The sequence below is a fragment of the Toxotes jaculatrix genome, chromosome 5, assembly GCF_017976425.1.
Source record: "Toxotes jaculatrix isolate fToxJac2 chromosome 5, fToxJac2.pri, whole genome shotgun sequence".
NCBI classification, from domain to species: domain Eukaryota; kingdom Metazoa; phylum Chordata; class Actinopteri; family Toxotidae; genus Toxotes; species Toxotes jaculatrix.
The window spans coordinates 16,438,204-16,458,667 of record NC_054398.1 but is presented as its reverse complement, the minus strand read 5'-3'; the positions used below and the strand labels follow the sequence as shown (position 1 = coordinate 16,458,667).

The following is a 20,464-nucleotide window of genomic DNA, read 5'->3' as shown; positions in this document are numbered from 1 at the left end:
ACCGGAGAGTTGACAGCTCAACAGAGGCGACCGCATCCGAGCGAAGTCACTCATTTTGGGTTCAGGGCTCAGATCTGCCGACGGATGAAAGATGTGGGAAATGCTGAGCGGCGTGCACGTGCGCCGGTGTCACACACAGAAATCCGCGAGCCATTAAATTCTCTGACGGCGGAAAGTCGCAAGAGTGTTGGGTTGACAGGTGGGGGTGTGAGGGCTCTACGTGGGCACGACGAGCAACCTGTTTGTGCTGTCATTATCAAAACGTGTGACCCTGTCAAAACACAACGGGGTCACACGGGGGTCATTTTTGACAAAGAGCTATTAAAATACAGCTGAATATGACGCTGTTGGTAAAGGGCACCCACAGACTCTTTTCCTTTGACCCACATTTCTGTAAAGTGGAAGGTTGTTTTCCATTGTTGCACTGAAGTCAGTTAACATTAACCTTTAAAAATACACCGTCCCACATGTGGGACACTTTGGCCTTTGTAAATCTACTTCAGGTGTGTTTTGATCTGAACAGGTTTTGTGTCAAAGTCTATTCCCCCTTTAAACAGAGTTTCCCTCCCAAACGATGTTGGCCGTGGTTGGGTTATGGTTAGGCATAGCAGAGATAAGTGCTTAGGTTTAGGGTAAGTTACGTGGAGCGTCTCCGAAAACAACTGCAGGGGGTGTGGTATAAAGTGGGCTTATGCTAAGGTTAAGGGGAAACACATATCAACAGAGAAACAGAATCTTTGACACAACACCAGACTCAATCTTCACACAACCTTGACAAATTATACTTTGTTTGAAAGCTCTACGTCTCCTGGTTCTATCTGTGCAAGGTGTTAAAAAGAATAGCCTGCAGCAGTGGGCAGGGGTGTGGAGTGGACATGAAAGCGAAAGACACACTTTTTAACCAGAGGCGTCTAAACTGAGGCCTTCCTGGCAGCAAAGGCACATTCATTAATCTGCTACCTGTAGCCCTCACAGATCCATGGACCATGCTAACTGGCCCTTAGCCCTCAGAGAAGTTACAGCTAGTTTCTCTGTCCTGCATCCGGTTGCTAACGTGGGCCCCTATGCAGCTACTCTCGCTCATTGGCTTCATTCCTGACTTGAAACAACGTATGATCCTTAAGGTTTTTCAGATTGCGAGAAGGGGAGAGGGGTGGAGCAGGGCCCTCTTATATGATTCTACACTGGCCTAACGTGGATTGTTAGCTGGGATACTCTCAAAGGCGCGCCCTGGCGATGCTTCTTTTACCTGCCTCATTATGGGCCTGAAGCTGGTAGAAGAGTGCTTGCACGAACCCACAAACCTGCCTCAGTCATTCTATCTAAAGAGCCCTATCGGAAAAACCCTAACCAAAATAATTCCTAACAGTTATGAGGATCTTAACCGGACACGAACACCTGGTTCGTCTGCGGAGGGTTCCTACACAGGTTATCCACTCAAAACAAAATGAGGTGTTTGTATATGTGCCTAGGGCTAATCAGTGTTGCCGTAGTGTGGATGCACTGGAACTTACCTCTCACGGGCGACGTGGTGTCCTTCTCAAAGAAAATTCTCTGGCCTAATTAATTTACGGTGTGGTGATTCTATAGACATAGAACAGGCTTTGGCCTTTATTCGCTTTATTCACTCAGTATGGCAGGGTTATATTTATCACAAAGAAAATAAAATTAAAATTACAAAGGAGGCTTTCAAACTGGCCTAGTTAGGATTTACATGCGGCTTATTTATTTTTAATTTAGATTTTTGTTTATGTGACTTAAAATTCAGTCACTCAATTAATAACTATCTATAATTCTGTCTTAAATTCTATAACTGGTTGACATCAATTGTATTACAAAACCTCTGTTCCTGGTGTCTGTTACGCAGAGTAACTCGTTTACAGAGAGCTGAGGTCGGGTCCCTGGGTCACAGAGCGAGTTTGGTCTCTCTTGGGGTGTGGTTTTCGGCCTTAGCCAGCAGTGGCTTCTGCCCTTATATAAGATTCTCAGCTCACTGTACCAGTTCTATGTCACCAGTGGTTGAGATTTGTTTACAATCACTGGGTTTTTTTTTCTTTTCAAACAGCAGAAAAGTACTGTATTTATCATTACCTTTCCTCTGTAGTCCAAGTCTCTGTGGTGGAGCGTTTGTGTGAAAGGAGGTGCGCCCTGTGATGTACGGTTTCCGAGAAGAGCCCTGGACAGCAGAAAGCTCTGCTTATATAGGCCCCTCCGCTAAGCTCGATGCTTGAATCTGCACATGTGGGATGCACATGCCTAGTTAAAACAGAACAAGGCAAGTTGTCAGCCACAATCTTGAAGTAAGAGTAAAATGGCAGCCTACAATAAAGGTAATAAAAAGGGGAAGATGTCTATCCCAGCTGTTAGCATTTGTTTCGACTGAAGGTGTGACCATTAGGGAAATGACTGTCCAAAGGTCAGTAATGACAACCCACTTCCATGTACTGTACAACTGTTACTCGCTCCAGCAAAGACAGCACAAAGAGAAGCAGCAAGATGAAGCACCTGCTGTTTTGGGGGATAGCTTTTGCTGCACTCTACGTCGGCCATTCAAGGACTCCAGGTATATCAAAATACTTTCTTCTTAAATTACCCAGCATTTACCATAACCAAAAAAACATTTTATAGACCTAAGGTTTACTTTTCAGAACAGGCGAGACTATTAGTAAACAGCCTCATCTTTAGCCTTGTGACTTTTATAAATTGCTGCTTTTTAAAATGAATTGCAAAAATATTGTGGTTTACATATTTTATCTATTATTGATTCATGTCTTTCACTATGCAACGTTTTAGTTTAGGCTGTTTACTAATAGTGAAACTGGATCAAGGAAATTAAACGTCACCTTCAGCCCTTTCAGAGCAACATGGAGGTTACATTGGCGCGTAGATCTCCGTTTTTCTGTCACATGGGGACCTACTAAGGACTACATAAACTGTGGGCTGAATTATGCGCAGTATAAAAATGATGTGTGTATATTTTTGCAGCATGGTAAGGGGGAAAAACTCATTCAGTTCAATCAGAAAGCAATAGACTTCACAAAGAAATCAGTTCATGATACAAGTATAGATTACACCTCTCAGCAGGAGATAATTGTATTTTACCTTCTTATTGAGTTTATGTTCATGTTGTAACTTGCAACTGAAGCCAACGATGATTATCTTTAGCAGCGACCAAAAAAGATGGTGTTTACTTTCCATTTACTCTCCTAGAAATGTTATTTACACACTTTTAAAGATTTCGCTAAGCTGACTGGACAGTTCCTTCCTCTGTAATTCCAAACCTTTAAACACTGAGATTATTTCTGTCTGAGCTGACTGTTATGAGCATGATTAGCTGAAACTATGTCAACCTGCAACTTCTTCTCACCTCACGACTGTGTAAATTATTGGGAAGGTCCAAATTTTGAGCATTCAGGCAGGAATAGCCATTTATTTAGTTAGTTAGCTTCTTCCCTCCAAAATCAAGTTCACTTTGTGTAAAAGAACCATTTGAAAACACTTCCTTTCTGTGACATGCATGAAAGGTGGGAGGACTGAAAATGGTAAATGGTAGTGTTTTATTGTGGTCATAAAAAAGGGAGTGGGTCTCTGGTGATGGGGTTAGTTAAACATTAGTTATGTGATCTGTGGTATCTGTTGATGATTTTTAAGGAAGCATATATCATACAGAAACTGCAACGGTCATCTCACCAGCTTACTCTGTAATTAGCCAACACTACCTCTCACTGGAATGATGAGAAAATCAAAGCGTCGCTACAGACTTCTTACAAATAAAACTTATCTGACTTGCAGTTTATTTTTTATCATCCAACAGATTTCTGTCTGCTGGCCCCCGAACAAGGTGATGGCCCAACCTTTACCCCCTATTTGTATTACGATGCCGCCAAAGACCAGTGCAATCCTTTCCTATACAAAGGCACAGGAGGAAATGCCAACCGTTTTCAAAATGAAAGGGAGTGCATGAGAAACTGTTCCGACAATGCAGAGTGGTTCTACCCCAGGGATGGTAAGATGATTTTATGCATTTTTAGTTACGGTAGTCTAATGCAATCATTCATTTGGTTTAACCACTAATCTTCAGTTTTAAATATGCAAAATGTCTTAATGTAACTTCAAAAACCGCCTAAAAGTATATGTGCGCAGACTAAAAAAATATGTCCTTCTTCCTGTCTGTTTTCTGAGGACTTTGGAACATGAACTAGCTAATAAGGTGGAGTTTTATGATCTAAAGGGCCATGAAAGGAAACTCTACATCATCATAACTGAGAGAGAGAGAGAAAGGCCCTCTTGAGTCATCTGCCTCAACTAGATTTGAGGCACACCTGTGCTATGCTTGAAGAGGAGCATGTTAATCATGATCATTAGTTATTAGTGCCAATGTTATTTTGTCAGTTTAATAGACCAAAATAATGAAATTTAATAATAATTTAATAATTTTCACATGTAATTACTGTATTTCCTCAGAGGCTGTAGGAAAGACACATGTCAAATTGAGTATTAGCAATACGCCACCAAGTGGTGAAAGAGCAGGACTACTTTTGACAGACATGAATGTATAAACAAATACACCTGACGTTTTCACAGCCTGCTTAATAAAGTTTTAATCATCTAAAGCTCTGCTGTTTGAATAGCTGAACAATTGAGACATAATCAGTCACATTAGTGTTTTTATAATGCCATCATTAAAAAACTGCAGCCACTGATATGACTATTTCTAATGATGATGACTGATGATGATAATGGGGATGATGTTTTCTCTTCACAGAAACTCAAGCTTGCCACTTCAAAAAGGCCAAAGGTATTTGTGGTGGTCAGTATCTGAGATACTATTATGATTCTGTTCATGACAAATGCAAAAAGTTCCTTTGGTCTGGTTGCGTTGGAAACGGAAACAGATTTTTCGACTATGACAGCTGCAATGCCACATGTGCTGGCATCCACGGTGAGCGCAAATCTCTCCTATGTACACAGTTGCTGATAATTATATATATTAATAATAATCAATAAGTCAATGCATATTTTAAATCTAATGATTCATAATGATACTATCATAGTTTTTAACATGCTGATGTTAAATGTCTTGGTTCTAAGATGATGGTGATGAAGAGGAGGAGGACGAGCCAGACACTCCTATTGGTGAGTAGACACACAATGAATTCAGTGTAATATTTAGCTAAAAGCCGTGACAAGCTACACAATCTTTATTTCCAAAATACTGTGAATTATTTCTTATTTTAAACGTGACAGTGTAATCAGAATCAGAATCAGATCTCTGTTTTATTTGGGTTAGTCCAAGCTGTTTTGTACACATTATTCATCAGGTTGTAACTGGTTACAACTTTGTGAATACAAATGTTGTTATATAGTTAGTTTGTTGTATGCTATCTAATCTATTTACATGAATTTTCATCTGTTACACTGTTGTCCTATTTAACAGCAATCATCTGTGGAGTTTTGCTAGCTGTGATTGTTGCCGCTATCATCATCACTGTGACCGTCTTGACCGTTAAGTCAAAGTAAGTTTTTTTGTCTTTAGTTTTACATAAAGAATGGTGATAGACAACAGCTAAAAAGCAATAGCATTACTTACTAGTTAACGATTACTCTCTTTAATTATATTCATATTTATTGTACTTCTATAGGAAGAAGAGCTCCAAGGCTCCAGGGAAAAGTAAAGACCCCAAGTCTGACTTACCTCTTCGCGAGCAGGGAATTGAAATGGCATAGATCATCACGTAACCTCAACTGCAACATGTGGAGTTTTTACCAGCTTGCTTTTATGTTATAACTCTACTGGTCTTGGTGCCAAACATATCAACTGATTATTACATTATAAGTTCAACTTGCATTTTTTACTGAGATTGAACAGTTTGTTCAATTTTCTGTTTTGTTTCACCTCAACTGCTTGTTCAAAGTGACCTGTCTCAAGTTGGTTTGTTTGTTTTCAGCAACCATTTTGATAGCTAATTACTCACACTAAATTTTCAAGCAAAAATGACAAACATTCCCTTTGTTTCAGTTTATCATTTGTTTGGATTTTCTGCCTTTCTTTGTTTTATGTGAAAGCAAAATCAGTATATTTAGTTTTGTACTGTTGGCTGGACAAAACAAACATTTGGGGATCCAGGAAATTGTGAATCCTTACAAATTTCTGACATTTTAGAGACTAAACAATTAATTGAGTAAATAATCATCAAAGTAATTATTAATTCAACTAATTATGACTTGCAGCCCTAAAAGATACAAACCCATCATTCAGACGTTATGGAAAAAAACTTCCACTAGAAGAAAGTCAGTGTTTTAGACAAATGTTCGTGCTCAGGAGCCAAACTACATAATTTCAAGTTCAGATACTCATCCTCTTCTGCACTGTTACCTGATATGCTTTTAACTGTGTTATCTCTTAATCATTTCAGTGTTTCCAAAATATAACTGCATCATCACCTGGCTAGACCATTTGCTAAAAACTGTCTGAAGTCCTCTGAATGCATGTGCCAATTTAAATCCCAACACATATTTAGAGATGTTTTTTGTTATTATGTTTTCTTGCTCAGCGTTTGTGAATATTCAGTGTTAGACTGTAAAGATCAGCAAGTGTCAATAAAACCTCACATTTATCTTAAAATGTATGGCTGAAATATGATTTAAGCAGACGCTTTGTATTTGGTATATAAAAATGGCTGAGGATATTGCAGAATAATCACTAGAATGTTTTATTTTGTAGGAAAGGTGCTGGTGGAGCTGCATTTTTTTATTCACTATAGGTGGTGTTAATGTTTTGATTATCATTGTTTTAGTGCTGAAATTCTTCTCGAACTGTTTGAGTACAGAACACATTTACAGAGGCTTTTTTTCCAGGGTGTTTTTTGCTGTTTGAGTTGGAACAGGGTTTTTCACTGTTGTTTAATTAGTCTGTCTAATCTATTGAACTAATAGATTATACTGTTGGTGTTCATCCCAAATTTAAATCGGAAATGTCAGAGGAAGACCCAGGTTCATACCTAATCAAAACAAGAAAAAAGGTTTTTGACAACCCTTGCCATGTGTAAGTTGTAAACATGGAAAGATGCAGTAAATTTAATATTATCATTAAATGTTTTAGACTTAATGGAAAATGTATTTTTAATTTGTCTCCATTTTGTGACATTGTGTTGTGTTTTATAAGTTTTTTCTTTCAGATCTTAATCTGAAAAGTAACTAAAGCTGTCAAATAAATTTGGTTGAGAAAAAGTTCAATATTCTCTTCTTAATTGTAGTGCAGTAAAAGCACCCTATGAAGTTGAATGAAATGGAAATACACAAGTAGAGAACAAAAGCATCTTTTTAAGTACAGTACAGTACATGTACTTACCTACCTACCTACCAACACTGAAAGTGTTGAGCTACATCATCTAAAGCGTGGTTAAGCACTTAACACTGATATAATTCTAATGTATATTTATGATAAAACTCTTTCAAAGTTTTAACATGTCAAAATCACGCTGTCAAACATGATTCCCCGGCTGTACATGTTAATGGAAGAGAGGAAACGGCATCAGCAAAATTACGCATGCGTGACACCGAGCGACTGCCAAACAAGCAGCTTTCACGATATGGCTGAATTTGGTTAAATATTAGAGATGCGGGTAGGTGTAAATGTAATAGAAAAGAATACCGACTCCCATGTGAAGCACCTACAGTATGTCTACGCAGCCTAGGGGAGCGTAAGCGAAGCAGGAAGTAGTTCAGTGCTACTAACAGACGCTTTTTCATCTTTGTTCTCTGTTTGGCAAACGGCCGAGCCGGCAGACTCTACGTCACTTCCTCGAGTTATTTCCATTTGTTTGTGACAAACGCTAGCGGTTATCTAGTACCTTATACACCAGAGATAACGTTGCGGTTTTATTTTACACCATGTCAGGGTGAAAACAGTATTACCATTTTTTTCTGTAAACGGGTGTACTCTAAAATTATGCTGGAAATCTAGTCGCTACCAAACGTGTTAGCGTTAGCAAAGACAGGAAAACGTGCGTCCGCGAACAGAAGTAGTTGGTCAGCTAACGTTAGCTAGCTAGTTTAGGTTAATTGGCTGCCCATTGTTAGCTGCCTTGTTCCAGGTAGCGCTGGTGTTGTAGTGCTGGATAACGTTAGCTGACTTACTCACTACTGTAAACTGATGGAGTGCTCTCATCTGAACTCAAACGTGAGCTGCGCTGTCGATTCCTCCAGGTTCCCTAACGGTACGCCGTCCTCCTGGTGTTGCAACGGTAAGAGAAATCTTTGTCACTATTTCATTTAACGTTTACGCTAAAGCGTTTGGATCATCAGCGTTTATGTAAACTTAAATTATAGCTCTTTGTGTGATGTTTTGGATCCCTGCTTCTGGCCAGGCTACGGACACCGCCACATATGTGTCATCTAGATAGATACTGTAGCTACAAGTCAGTGCAACAGCTACCACAAGGGCAAATCACAATTCACAAGACACGGTGATGTCCCTGTGACACATTAAAGAATGACCAATTCAAAAACAAATCCCAGCAGTACATTGTCTCATTAAACTGCACACTTCACAACTAAGACAGCTTCATCTTTCATTTCCAGTTTGCAGGTCTAATAAAAGTCCTTGGATTTGCCTTACCTGTCTGGTGGTTCACTGTGGAAGGTAAGTTGGTGTCTGTTGTTTGGTTGGCAACAAAAGCTGCACGCAAGAGTGGCAAACATAGTGTCTCAATCCTTTTGTTTTGGGGGATTATTTTGACTTTGGAGCTGGCAAGTCCATGCAAGGGCTGCAATATGTAAATTAAGGATTGTAGTCTTGAGAAGTCAATCAGTGGGCACTGAGATGGCTGTGCATAAATGTGGCCCTCAAAACCTGAGGTTAATAAAGCACATGTTAAGTATTTTGTGGAAGTATTTCCCCTGAGCTGCGATTGTATCAGGGTATGCCTAGTTAGCCCCAGTTTCAGCTTCTTGTGAATCATAACTTCATTGAAGTCACAGAGCTAAGCATCCATTTTGCTCCCTGAAACCTTTGAAAAACCTAGAAGGTCGTGTTGCAACACATGATACTGTTTGTAGTTTGTTGCTTGAATTTGTACAGCGTCAGAAAACTTTAAACACACTGTTGTGTAGATACAGCTTGTACTCATATAAAATAACATTAATATAGACAACTATACATCACAGTAATAAAAATAAATGTCACTGATGACAGATCTTTCAAATTTTGGTACATGTCCTTCAAAACAAGCAAAGCCACGTCATTTTCAGTTACCATCTTCGTTTGAACAAGGGTTTGGAATCTGAACTTGGGAAACAGGTTAAATATCTATTTTATTACGCTGCCGACAGATTATTTTTTTATCCACATGGTTAGAAGAGTCTTTGAGGTCTTTGGGAATACTTTCAAGACATCAGGAAGTGCTGTCAAGGACCTGCTATTAGACAGATGCTTAGCTTTGTGACTCAAATGTATTCATGATGCATGAGAGTCACAAACCGTTATGGTCCGGTAGTTGAGTAGCAGTGTAGTTGTTCAGGAGATCAGAACTGGAACATCTAATTTTTTTCAGCATGTTTTTTAATGGTTGTGTCCTAAAATAATCATTTTTTTTTATAGATATGTCAATGGACATGCAAAGAAGCACTTTGAAGAGGCTCAAGTCCTTGGCATTAGTCAAAGGAAGGGTGAGAAACAGGAGAAAGAGAAATCCCATCACTCTGTCTGCATGGACTGCAGCAACTACAGCGTATTTTGGTGAGTGTCCTTCGTGACTAGCCTATCTATGTCTACAATCTGTGAGTCACCGTGGGGCCCTACAAAAGTGCAGTCATTAAAACTTAACAGTCAAAGGGCTGTTATTCCATGGTAATGGGAACCAAATGGTTTTTAACAATCCTCATTAATTTATTGAAGCTTGATCAGTTACTTTGCAAGTGATCCAACAGTCTTCTGGTTGCATGCCACAAATAATCAAGCGCTAATTCCAAGCAAAACACAGTGATCCAAATTTCATAAACAATATTCTTAAGGATTTGATAAAAATCACTCATATGTGGTTCAGTGCTACGTGCTAACACAGCTCGGATACATTTAGATTGTGATGGGTTCAAATCTCAGTACGTTTATTGTGTTTTCAAATATGTATGTGTCTTGTCTAATGTAGATTTTATAGTTACAGATGTGATGAATTTGTTGTCAATGACACCAAACTTGGACAGGTGCAGAAGGTGAGGGAACATCTTCAGAGTTTAGAAAAGTAAGTACTAATCTCAAGAATGAAGTCTTTAAATATGTTTTTTGTCTTGTTGTTTTACTCTACCATTATTACACTCGCCAAATTATGTAAATAACAACAATTGAAATGGAGCAGCAGTTTTGATAGTTTGACAAAATCTGACTTAAAAAGCCATCTTAAGCCTTATCAGGAAGATAAAAAAAACGTGGCTCACCGTATGCTCAGTACAAGATCAGTGTCCAGAGAAAATGTTTTCCCCCCTTCCAGCTCAGCACTGATGGGCGACAGACAGAGGAAAAGAAAACTTCAGGAGAGCCCAGCTCCAGACAGCAAACTGTTAAAAGACAATGTAAGTGCCAGAAAATATTACGATTGTTTTCTTGTGAAAGAAGAAGCAAAGTTGCAGCCACCCCACAAATTAATTAAGTCAAAAGATTGTACTATGACTCAAACATTGCTCAAATTTTCCTTTTACAAGACTATATTCACACTGTGGGACAGGGCTTCAATTAAATGAGTCATAGCAGCCTTTACAGAGCTCTACACATAGTGACCATTGCAATATCTTTAAACGACAGTTTACATTTTTTTTAAGTTAGTTTCTTTACTAAGGCATTTATAAAAGGCATTTAAAAAAATAAATAAATAAAAAATAATATATATATATATATATATATATATAGAGAGAGAGAGAGAGACACACACACACACACACACATTAATCTATGTCTTTGTCAGGATGGGACAGCTTTAGGTGCTACAGGCCTGCGGAACTTGGGCAACACATGCTTCATGAACGCCATTCTGCAGTCCCTCAGGTAAGGTTCTGCACTGAGGATGAGGTATGTGGGTGGTAAACTGGGTTTGCTGCCTGGTTCAGTGGCTCTGCCCCTGTAGACCCAGGGCCCCACGACCAGTCATCCTTTATTAATACAGTCTGGGGCACAGTTAGAGGGATTACACAGGCTGCTTGGAAACAAGACGCAGTTACAGACCAGATTTTCCCAATAACACACATTTGCCTGGTTCCTAAAGGATTATACTGCTGTATTTGCACATTTGCCTTATATAAATTATATCTGATATTACTGCTGACCATTTGCCAATGCATTTGTAGATTTGAAGACTACTTTCCAGGCACCTATTAATTTCAATTTGGTTTTAAAATCAATTTGCAGAATCTTGATATGTGCTTCATGCAGCCAATTCATCACTAAGAATATATAGTTCTCTTTGTTTGCGTTTATATTATCTTTGCAATGTCAACTTTGGCTTCCCCCTTAAATTCAGTGAATAATTAATATCATCAGAACCAAACTGCAATGTCATTATGTCATATCCTATATAAAAATGCAACTTAAAAGCATAGGCATGCTGCAATATCTATTTTTGTTGCCAGAAAGTGAGCATCTAACATTGAAACAAAATAAACTAATTTAACATGTTAACATTTAGCATTTTAACATGGCAAACCACTATCTACCGATATAATAATATTTAATTTAGGCTGTAGTTGATAGAGAAATCCAGAATGTGCAGCCAAACAGACATCTAAAGAGAAGGACTGGTGGACAAGCCTGCCAAAAAGAAAGTGTTGGGCAGCTGGTCTGTCTGAGCTTGACTGTCATTTCTTGTAGTTCACTGTACAGTGTACAAATGATGAGGCATTGCAAGTAGATTTTAAAAATAATTTAATAAAAATTACAGAAGTGCAGGAACTAGCAGCCCATAAATGAGAAAGAGATAATAGTACAATGGAACTACTTAATTAGATTCAGTCTGAATTTTTGTAGTCCCTTTGTAGTGGCAAATTCTTCAAGATGCCATGTTTATGTGTTGGTGGGAAGCTACAGTGTTTAAGATTTGAGCAGCAGCTGAAGAGTACGGCTGTGTTGTCAGAAAATCTAATCCCGAAAACTCTATTCATAACAAGAATGTATATAATTTGAAAAAGACTTAACTGTGTAATCCATAACATACCAGTAAGTGGATAGTAACTAATGGCTGCTTGGAAGATTGGAAAACATTTAAAATCTTAAAAAAGAACTGATTTAGTCAGCAGCAGGGTCAGGCAGTAAATGAACATTTACTTTTTTGGCAAATTTTGCAAATCTCAAACATGTTATCACTAAACATGCGTTTCTTTGACAGCAACATCGAGCAGTTCAGCTGTTATTTCAAGGAGTTGCCTGCTGTAGCTCTACGCAGTGGTAAGACAGCAGGAAGAAGGATGTACCACACCCGCAGCCAAGGGGACAACAGTGTGTAAGGTCCTCTTCTACAGGAGGGAGAATTTATTGTTACTAGTGCTTGATCATGGAAGACAGCCTTCTCAGAAATCTTAGGCTCCTAACAACAGTAATTATCTTAATTCTGCTGCAGAGTAAGTGTCACAGTGTACACATTAAACAGTGCAGATAGACTGTCATACAATCAGTGCCAAGAAAAATAAGCTGTAAACACTGTATGTTATATTATAGTCTGACACAAGTTTTTGATGTGTATTTATGTGTTAAGCGTTGGTAAGACTTTTGCATTGATACATTTTCGTAGCTCCTCAGTATTAGATATGCTTCACGTTTTGATTGTCCCAGATCGTGCATGGTGGTAACAGGGTTGCTTTATGTTGAACAGGTCTTTGGTGGAGGAGTTCAGGAAAACCCTTTGTTCCCTTTGGCAAGGGAGCCAGACCGCCTTCAGTCCAGACTCCTTATTTTATGCCATATGGAAAATCATGCCAAGTTTCAGGTATGCGAACACTGTGCAGAGAATCTGCCAGACTGCAGTAGACTGCTTCCTTCTCAGTCCTGTGTTCTGTCCATGTGTAGCATGTTTTAGCCAAAATACTGTCGAAGAAGGAATATGCACCAATGTTCTCCTGTTCCTATTGTGAGTCATTACAGTAGTCTCATTTAAAGCTGTGTTTGTGTGTCCAGGGGCTATCAGCAGCAGGATGCCCATGAATTCATGCGTTACCTGCTGGACCACCTCCACAGGGAGCTCCAGTACAGTCGCAACGGGGCGTCTCTCCCAGTCTCACCTCAGGATGGGGTCAGACTCTCCACAGCGGAGGGCAAATGCTGCATGTGAGACCATCTAACCTTATAATTATTTTGTTTTTGCCAGTTTATGTATGTGTTTTTGTGTTTCTGCTGCTTTCCAGCTGAATTTATATTGACAAAATAGGCAGATTTAGTCATGCTGTCAGCCATCCGTGACTTGGCTTACAAAACTCTTTTCTTTTTGTTCTTCCAATAGCTCATTTTACAGCAGCATTTTTTACATACTGTGTTTAATTTTTTGCTTATTTTCTCATTGAAAGCAGTCTTGTTCTCCTGGCCTTTAAAAAGTTGTAATGGTCACAGCCACAAATGAGTTTTGTTTTACTTGAGTAAAATTTCATAAAATGCTGATATGTACCGTTTGCTAGTCGGTGAACATTCATTGGTTCACATGCAGAATATGAGGGGATCTTTATATGATCCTTTGTCTCTGCATTAATCGAACACAAGAAGTTCTTAATGAACATTTATTGATATAAGCTGCTTTTTGTTTGCCTTTTGATGCTTTACAGAAATGGGACTGCCAGTGTTGTCACATCAATTTTTGGGGGAATACTTCAGAATGAAGTCAACTGCCTGATATGTGGGACAGAATCTCGGAAGTTTGATCCATTTCTTGGTAAGACAGATTTTGTTGGTGAATAAGGCACAGTATTTTCTCCTTTTCAGTAATTTTGCGATCTAGCAAAGCCATTTCTATTGCAAACTTCTGACCATTAGTGTTACTTCCTATTTCAAAGTGAACAAAAGAATGTGTAACATGAATGTAAATGTGACAGCAAATCATTAGATTGTTACACTTTGGGGTATATAAATAAAGCATGATACAGCATGATGATTTAATCAGAAAATGTATTTCCTTTCTTTTTCACTCACAGATCTGTCTTTGGACATTCCCAGCCAGTTCAGGCAAAAGAGAAGTAAGGACCAGGAGCCAGGGCCAACATGCACCTTACGCGGTAAATTATTATTATTATTATTTTTTTTTTTTGGCAGTATAAGTTTCTATTTGTGAACTTGCTGAGATTAATCACATCATTTTATATTTGCTTGTTTTTTTTTGTTTGTTTTTTTAGACTGCTTACGTAGCTTCACTGACCTGGAAGAACTTGATGAAACCGAGCTGTACTATTGCCATAAGTGTAAAAAGCGACAGAAATCCACTAAGAAGTTCTGGATCCAGAAACTTCCGAAGGTAGGAGACAGAAATTCTCAATGAATCTATTACAGTTCACTAATTTAAGAGTTTATTCTATGAAAGTAAAGCAGTGGGGGAAATAGTGTGTTTTGATGTAACTTTATTTCCAATTATAGGTTTTGTGTCTGCACCTAAAAAGGTTCCACTGGACGGCCTTTTTGAGAAACAAGGTTGATACCTATGTGGAATTCCCACTGAAAGGCCTGGACATGAGAGGCTACTTACTTGAGGTGAGCTCAAAACAGAGGAGATGTTGATTGTGGAATTTCACTCAATGGTAGACATTCTGTGGCAATTTAGGTACAATTACAAGTCAGTGTAAAATAAGTCTGAAAATTATGAAAAAAACAAGGAGCAATTAATTCCTAAAAATGAAACTGCAGCAGTTTAGTTGGAAAAAGTCAACAGTCATATATCAAAGGCCACAGTAAGTAGCATAATAGGTCAGAAGTCAGCTGTACTCATTCAGATCAGGCCTGTGTGATAATTAGCTGCAATTTTGTGGAGTCCAGGAACACTGGCTGTACCTAAACGACAGTATGATAACAAAATAAATATTGTCATAAATACTTGTGTTAATAAGCCATCCTTGCTTTTCTCTGCGTCCACTGTCCACTGGAAGATTTGAACAGAAAAACAAGTTTGCAGAAGTTGCCATTGTGGAAATTTTATTCATTTTTACCTCAGTCATACTTGTAGGGACCATCAAAATACCACAAGAACCTAGTGTACTTCTGCCAAATTTAAACCTTTTGAAATGGAGGGGTACAGTTTGGTAACTCCGGGAGCCACTAGTCACAGTATGGAAAAATCATAAGCAAAATGCCAGACAGCTGACTTTGGTAAGACGTGAACTATGACGGTAAGCTGTAATGACTGCATTGTAAGCTGGGCACAAACAGAGCAGCCGCAGACAGCATGAAGAATAGACTATTTGAAATATAGATATTATAGAAGGTCTGTTTATATACACAGATTACAGTAACTGCCAAACTGGTGATTTTTGTGAGTTTCCCTTTTCACGGTCAGCGGATGATGGATTTATACCCACAAAGAAAAGAAAAAACATGTCTTTGAGAGAGATCACTGTTGGCCTCTGACCAGAGACACATTACATCTGGAAAATGATGATGATCACTCACACATTAATAAATTGAATGCTTTAAATATACCAAAAAAATATAGATTTGCCGACTTATTAACAGTCTTACTGGGTTCACTTGGTGGCGTCTGTATTGGTGGCAGATCACCAGCCTGCCATGTAGGAGGCCTGCACTTGTTTTCAGGACAGTGCAGGGCACTCACAGCTGATGTAGCCTGGTGTTTCATTCCCAAAGAGCATCATTTATTGTTCAGGAAAGCGGTAGGGTTCTACATAATGCTAATAACATTTGTGCAATTGCATGAAATGTAATGTACTTGGAACATTCTGTTTCAAAAAGCCGTGAAGTATTCACCCTCTGAAGTGTCTGAATGTCTTCTACCTCCAGGGGGCGCAATTGTAAAGCAATTCTGTTGTCCAGCAGCCTTGACAATGCTACAAAGGAACAACTGGAATTTTCATGTGAAACTTTTCTGACTTGTATTTGTCTCCCATTCTGAAAGTGAGACCTCTGGCTTAAATACACATTCAGACGGCTGAACTGTGTCTGCCTTCAGTTGTAAATCTCTGGGGCACAGTGGTTTGGGTAGAACTGAGAGTCCAGAGAAGAAATGCTCATCTTGCTCTTTTACTTTTACAGCCAGAGAACTCACTACCAGGGAGCTGCCTGTATGACCTTGTTGCTGTCGTAGTGCATCATGGTTCCGGGTGAGTAGATGCTTAAGCATCTTTCAGACTTGATCTTATGATTTATTTCAATGATTATGATGAGAAAAGGCTTTTTGAAAGCCGTTATAATAATTGTAAAATGTGCCTAAGAAGCATCTTAGCTTAAACACACAAAAAGGGGCAAGTAGTAATTGATATTCAGTTCTTCCAGGTCTAAGTTTTATCTGTTTAAACAGCAGCATTGAGCTGTAGCATCTTTATATCAGATGTGTGCTAGATGTGCTTTTGTCACCATGGTAGCAAAAACAGCTGCATTCACACATTAAAATAAATAAATAAATAAATCAACTCTCGACCATAAATCTATACATTATCATTTGCTGACCAGCTCTGCCCACCGCAGTTGGCTGTCAGTCACCTCATCGTTGTAAAAACAATTCAGATAGAGTTTTGTTGAAAAGCCCTGTGGACAGCTGCAGTTTAAAAATTCATGAAGCCACTAAATGCTGAAAGGCATTAAGCTGAGAGTCCTTGAAAATGCGTTTAGACATGCCTAGATGAGCCGCTGGTCAAAGTGCTGCTGTTTTACCTGTTGCCTTTGAGTGGCGATGTTGCACTGCTACGTGTCCCCCTCGCTCCTGCAGCAGTAAAAGAAATCTTGTAGGAAGCCAGAGAGAAGAAGGTAATGCATGTGTCTGTGTTCACAGGGTTGGATCAGGGCATTATACAGCATATGGCAGCCACAAGGGCCGCTGGTACCACTTCAACGACAGCACAGTAACTCTGACTAATGAGGACACAGTGAGAAAGGCCAAGGCCTACATCCTCTTCTACGTGGAGAGGACTGGTCAGGTGGCCTCAGACAAGGCTGCCACGAACAGCACAGCCACAGACAAAGCTGCTGTGGACACGGCAGCGATGGACAGTGTTTGTTCAGAAGCAGTTGCTCCAGACGAGGTTGCCGCAGACACGGTAGCCACGGACGGTGTTTTGATGGATGCGGCAGCCTCACACATGGTTACCTTGGGCGAGAAAGCCCCAGATAATGCCACGCTGGAAAATGTGGGCAGAGACATGGCTGCACTGGTCGAAGCTGACACAGATAGGGATACCTCAGACAAGGCTGCAACAGAGGAAGCTAGCCAAGCTATACAAACGGTTGCACAGTGATTCTGTCAGACTTTACTGCCTCAGACCAGCTCCTCACTCCATTTTGGCTTCACCACAGCCACATCTCTCACAGTGCTTGACTATAATAGTTAATTTTCACGTTTTAATATATGTGTGACTATTTTGCTTTTATGACCTGCATGACAGCATCATGTATAATTCGCTGCTTGATTTTTGTTTAGTATGACTTTTTGCATTTACTTCCTTGATGTTGTATTCCTCAGTTGAGGTAGACCTCTCCATATCTAATAGATTCCAAAGGTGATCGTTTAAAGTAATGAAGTAAAGCTTTAGCCTTGGAGAACCTCAGTTGGTCCAATGTTTATCCTAGACTCGTGAGATTCATTGTGTTAAGACAACGTGTCATTGTAATAATATTTGGAGTCTCTATTGTTTTTAAAGTTTCTAATTTTATATTTTCCACCTCTTAAGAACCACATAGTTCTTTTTTCCAGGTATTAGGGGAGATTTTAGGATTTAGAATGCAATGCATTTATTGACTGACAAGTGCTCATTAGGGCTGTAGGAAGATGTTTTAACCTCTTGACCAGAACCAATGTGAAAGAAATGATCATTCTCAGATTGTCTTGTTTGTCTGTATTGGTGCTGGAGTGTCTTTTAACTTTTTATGTTGATCTGAAATGGGCTTAGACACAGGGCCTGATGAAATTCTCTTTTAAAATGTGTATCGGACAAAGTGAATATGACAAAATACAATGGAGAATCTTTTTTTCAAATGTTTGATGTTCTGTTTTTTTTTTTATCTTTGGAGAAAAAAAAACATAAATTGCATGCTTCCCTGAATCCTATTCCTTTCCTAGTGAGTCCACCAATCCATTACGACAACCAGACGACGTGTAGCAGTGTGTCAACTAAACAGGTAGATAGGGTTATCTATTACTACCATTACTCTTTAAAGCAGCTAAAATCTTTTTATCCACTTGGTGCTAATGTCTTGTTTTAGTAATCCTGTAATTGACAGAAGCTCCTATTATTGAATAAATCAGAATGAATAGGGCTTAGAATAGTGCAACCACAGGTTTTAACATAAAGAAAAATATCAGAAATAAGAGCCAGTTTGACTTTATTTGTGAATCCTTTTAATTTAACTGGGAGAATTATGAGCTATAGTTGAAAGGTAATGATGCTTCAGCTGTTATTCAAATTATTTGTTTTCAGAGAAGTAAGTTTTCAGTGTTCAGAGGAAGAAAAATGAAAACTTTGGGTCAGACAAAGCAGAATTGACACAATAAATCGATCTGCAACGGATAACAAATTAATTGTTTAAGTCGTGTTATTGTCAAGTCATTTTGCATTTCTTTGTCTGGGTTTTGAACAGTGAGTCAGACAAGAAAAAAAGACCACCATGGAAACTGTCCATTTAAATTTTTGTTTTTCTTTATGTTGACCAAATAGTTCATTGATTATGAATGTAATCTGTAATTGAATCCTTCAAGACCCGCAAAAATGTCAGCTGTGTCTACCTATAATTCTGTGCCTGGATGTTATCTTTTTCATTCTTAGAGATGTTTAATAACAAAAATATAAAATATATATGGATTAGAAGTCAGATTTTTTTCCAGATGTAAACATATAGTCTACCTGTGTTGACCTGTGTACCTATGATGCCATTTGATTTTATAAGCTGGACACGTGCGCACCAGAAGGTACATTATGTTTACATGCCCAATATAATTGTCCCAGCACCCTTATTGTGGCTTGTAATGGATATGACTCAGAGGAGAGAGAGCCTTTATTTTTTTAGCATGCCATTTTTTTTGGTTGTTTTTTTTTTTTTTTTCCCTGTAGCGAACATCTCCGCCCACACACACACACACACACTCATAAGAGCTCCCCTCGGGACACGTGCCAGCCAGTCAGCCTTCTCGCTCAGGCAGGAACAAGCGCTCCTGTATGCTGATGAACAGCTGCTCTTCCTCGCCCGCTCACAGGTGGCTGTGGGCTCGCTACTCTGTCCCCATTAATGACACAAGTGGCCTTTTTCCCCTCCTTTTTCTTTTTCTCTCAGAGGCTAGATCACAGCTGCTATTATTGAGCTCACATTGCACTGTTTGTGTTGGTTTGTGAGATCAGAGGTCTGGTTCAGGACATCGTGACATCGTGTGTCACGGTACACACTGTGATCAACTTCCCAACGGTGGCATTTCCCAGTGTCCTGCATGTTTGTTTTTTTTTGGATTGGTGATAACAAGTGGAACAGGACATAACTGGTAATGTAGTGTGGAGTGATGACATAGATATAATGGTATTTTGCCTTTTGCCATCTCAGTACATCCTCTGTGCTCCAATTGAGCAATTTCAGATACACACACAAACACTGAGTCATAGTTCACCGTGTTCCATTAGGCAAAGTCCTGCGTAATACTGTTTGTACTTGTGACTTTCACTCACATGAAAGGCTTGCCAGGTTCAGGTTATGAAATTATTAGGCTCTATAATTATCTTTAACATGATAAAGGAAAATGCATCATTAAAGTCGTGTTTATTAGGCCTTCATTTAATCCAGTACAATAGGTGTCTACAACTGTAAATACTGCCTTTGTAAATTAATGTTGTAATTGTAATGATTGTTATCTACAGTATGTCTTGAAACGACACACTAACAACAACTTAAACATCCTTTCCAGACTGGTTTAAAGACTTTTTTTTAGACAATACTTTGACGTGTTTTGTTTTTTTTTTTCACAAAAATGTTCAACTGCCTTGTTAAACATTTTTGAAATTGCATCTGCATCTTTCTCCCTAGTTGAAAATTTTTGAATGTGAAAACCGCCTTCTTGTGTCAAACTGTACTCATACATCATTCTACACACCGAAGGTCAAACATCAAAGGGAAGAAAAAATCATACAAAACACATTTTGGAGTGAATTACAACTCAAAGTCTCTACAACAGCTGCACACTTTAACCAGGGAGGTATTCATTGCAGTTGCAGGGCTATTGTGTTGCAGTGCATTATGGATATGCGTCTCCTTCTTGTGTGTCACTCAGTGTGTATATGTATCTGAGAATTAGGCCAGAGC

The 20,464-nt window shown here is 38.9% G+C and overlaps 2 protein-coding genes across 2 annotated transcripts; both read left to right on the top strand.

Moving 5' to 3' along the window:
* Window positions 1–2,487: 2,487 nt before the first annotated feature.
* si:dkeyp-73b11.8 (BPTI/Kunitz domain-containing protein) lies at window positions 2,488–7,061 on the top strand. The gene is made up of 6 exons (XM_041038732.1): window positions 2,488–2,563; window positions 3,815–4,006; window positions 4,766–4,942; window positions 5,092–5,136; window positions 5,438–5,516; window positions 5,643–7,061. The coding sequence occupies exons 1-6, from the start codon at window positions 2,497–2,499 to the stop codon at window positions 5,725–5,727; spliced, it is 645 nt and encodes a 214-aa protein (XP_040894666.1). The 5' UTR covers window positions 2,488–2,496; the 3' UTR covers window positions 5,728–7,061.
* A 694-nt stretch (window positions 7,062–7,755) lies between these two features.
* On the top strand, window positions 7,756–19,145 carry usp3 (ubiquitin specific peptidase 3). The gene is made up of 15 exons (XM_041038730.1): window positions 7,756–8,246; window positions 8,584–8,644; window positions 9,602–9,739; window positions 10,158–10,241; window positions 10,488–10,569; window positions 10,959–11,038; window positions 12,372–12,485; window positions 12,855–12,968; window positions 13,157–13,306; window positions 13,795–13,901; window positions 14,161–14,241; window positions 14,359–14,477; window positions 14,597–14,710; window positions 16,223–16,290; window positions 16,959–19,145. Exons 1-15 carry the CDS (start codon window positions 8,156–8,158, stop codon window positions 17,419–17,421), a joined length of 1,866 nt encoding a protein of 621 aa, XP_040894664.1. The 5' UTR covers window positions 7,756–8,155; the 3' UTR covers window positions 17,422–19,145.
* The last annotated feature ends 1,319 nt before the right edge of the window (window positions 19,146–20,464 follow it).

Excerpts from the sequence above, each read along its gene's own strand:
- si:dkeyp-73b11.8 (XM_041038732.1), top strand. The coding sequence starts at position 2,497 with ATGAAGCACCTGCTGTTTTGGGGGATAGCTTTTGCTGCACTCTACGTC. Across the intron at positions 2,564-3,814 it reads CGGCCATTCAAGGACTCCAG|ATTTCTGTCTGCTGGCCCCC; the intron begins GTATATCAAAAT and ends ATCATCCAACAG. Across the intron at positions 5,137-5,437 it reads CGAGCCAGACACTCCTATTG|CAATCATCTGTGGAGTTTTG; the intron begins GTGAGTAGACAC and ends CCTATTTAACAG.
- usp3 (XM_041038730.1), top strand. The coding sequence starts at position 8,156 with ATGGAGTGCTCTCATCTGAACTCAAACGTGAGCTGCGCTGTCGATTCC. Across the intron at positions 8,247-8,583 it reads GTCCTCCTGGTGTTGCAACG|TTTGCAGGTCTAATAAAAGT; the intron begins GTAAGAGAAATC and ends TTTCATTTCCAG. Across the intron at positions 14,478-14,596 it reads GGATCCAGAAACTTCCGAAG|GTTTTGTGTCTGCACCTAAA; the intron begins GTAGGAGACAGA and ends TTCCAATTATAG.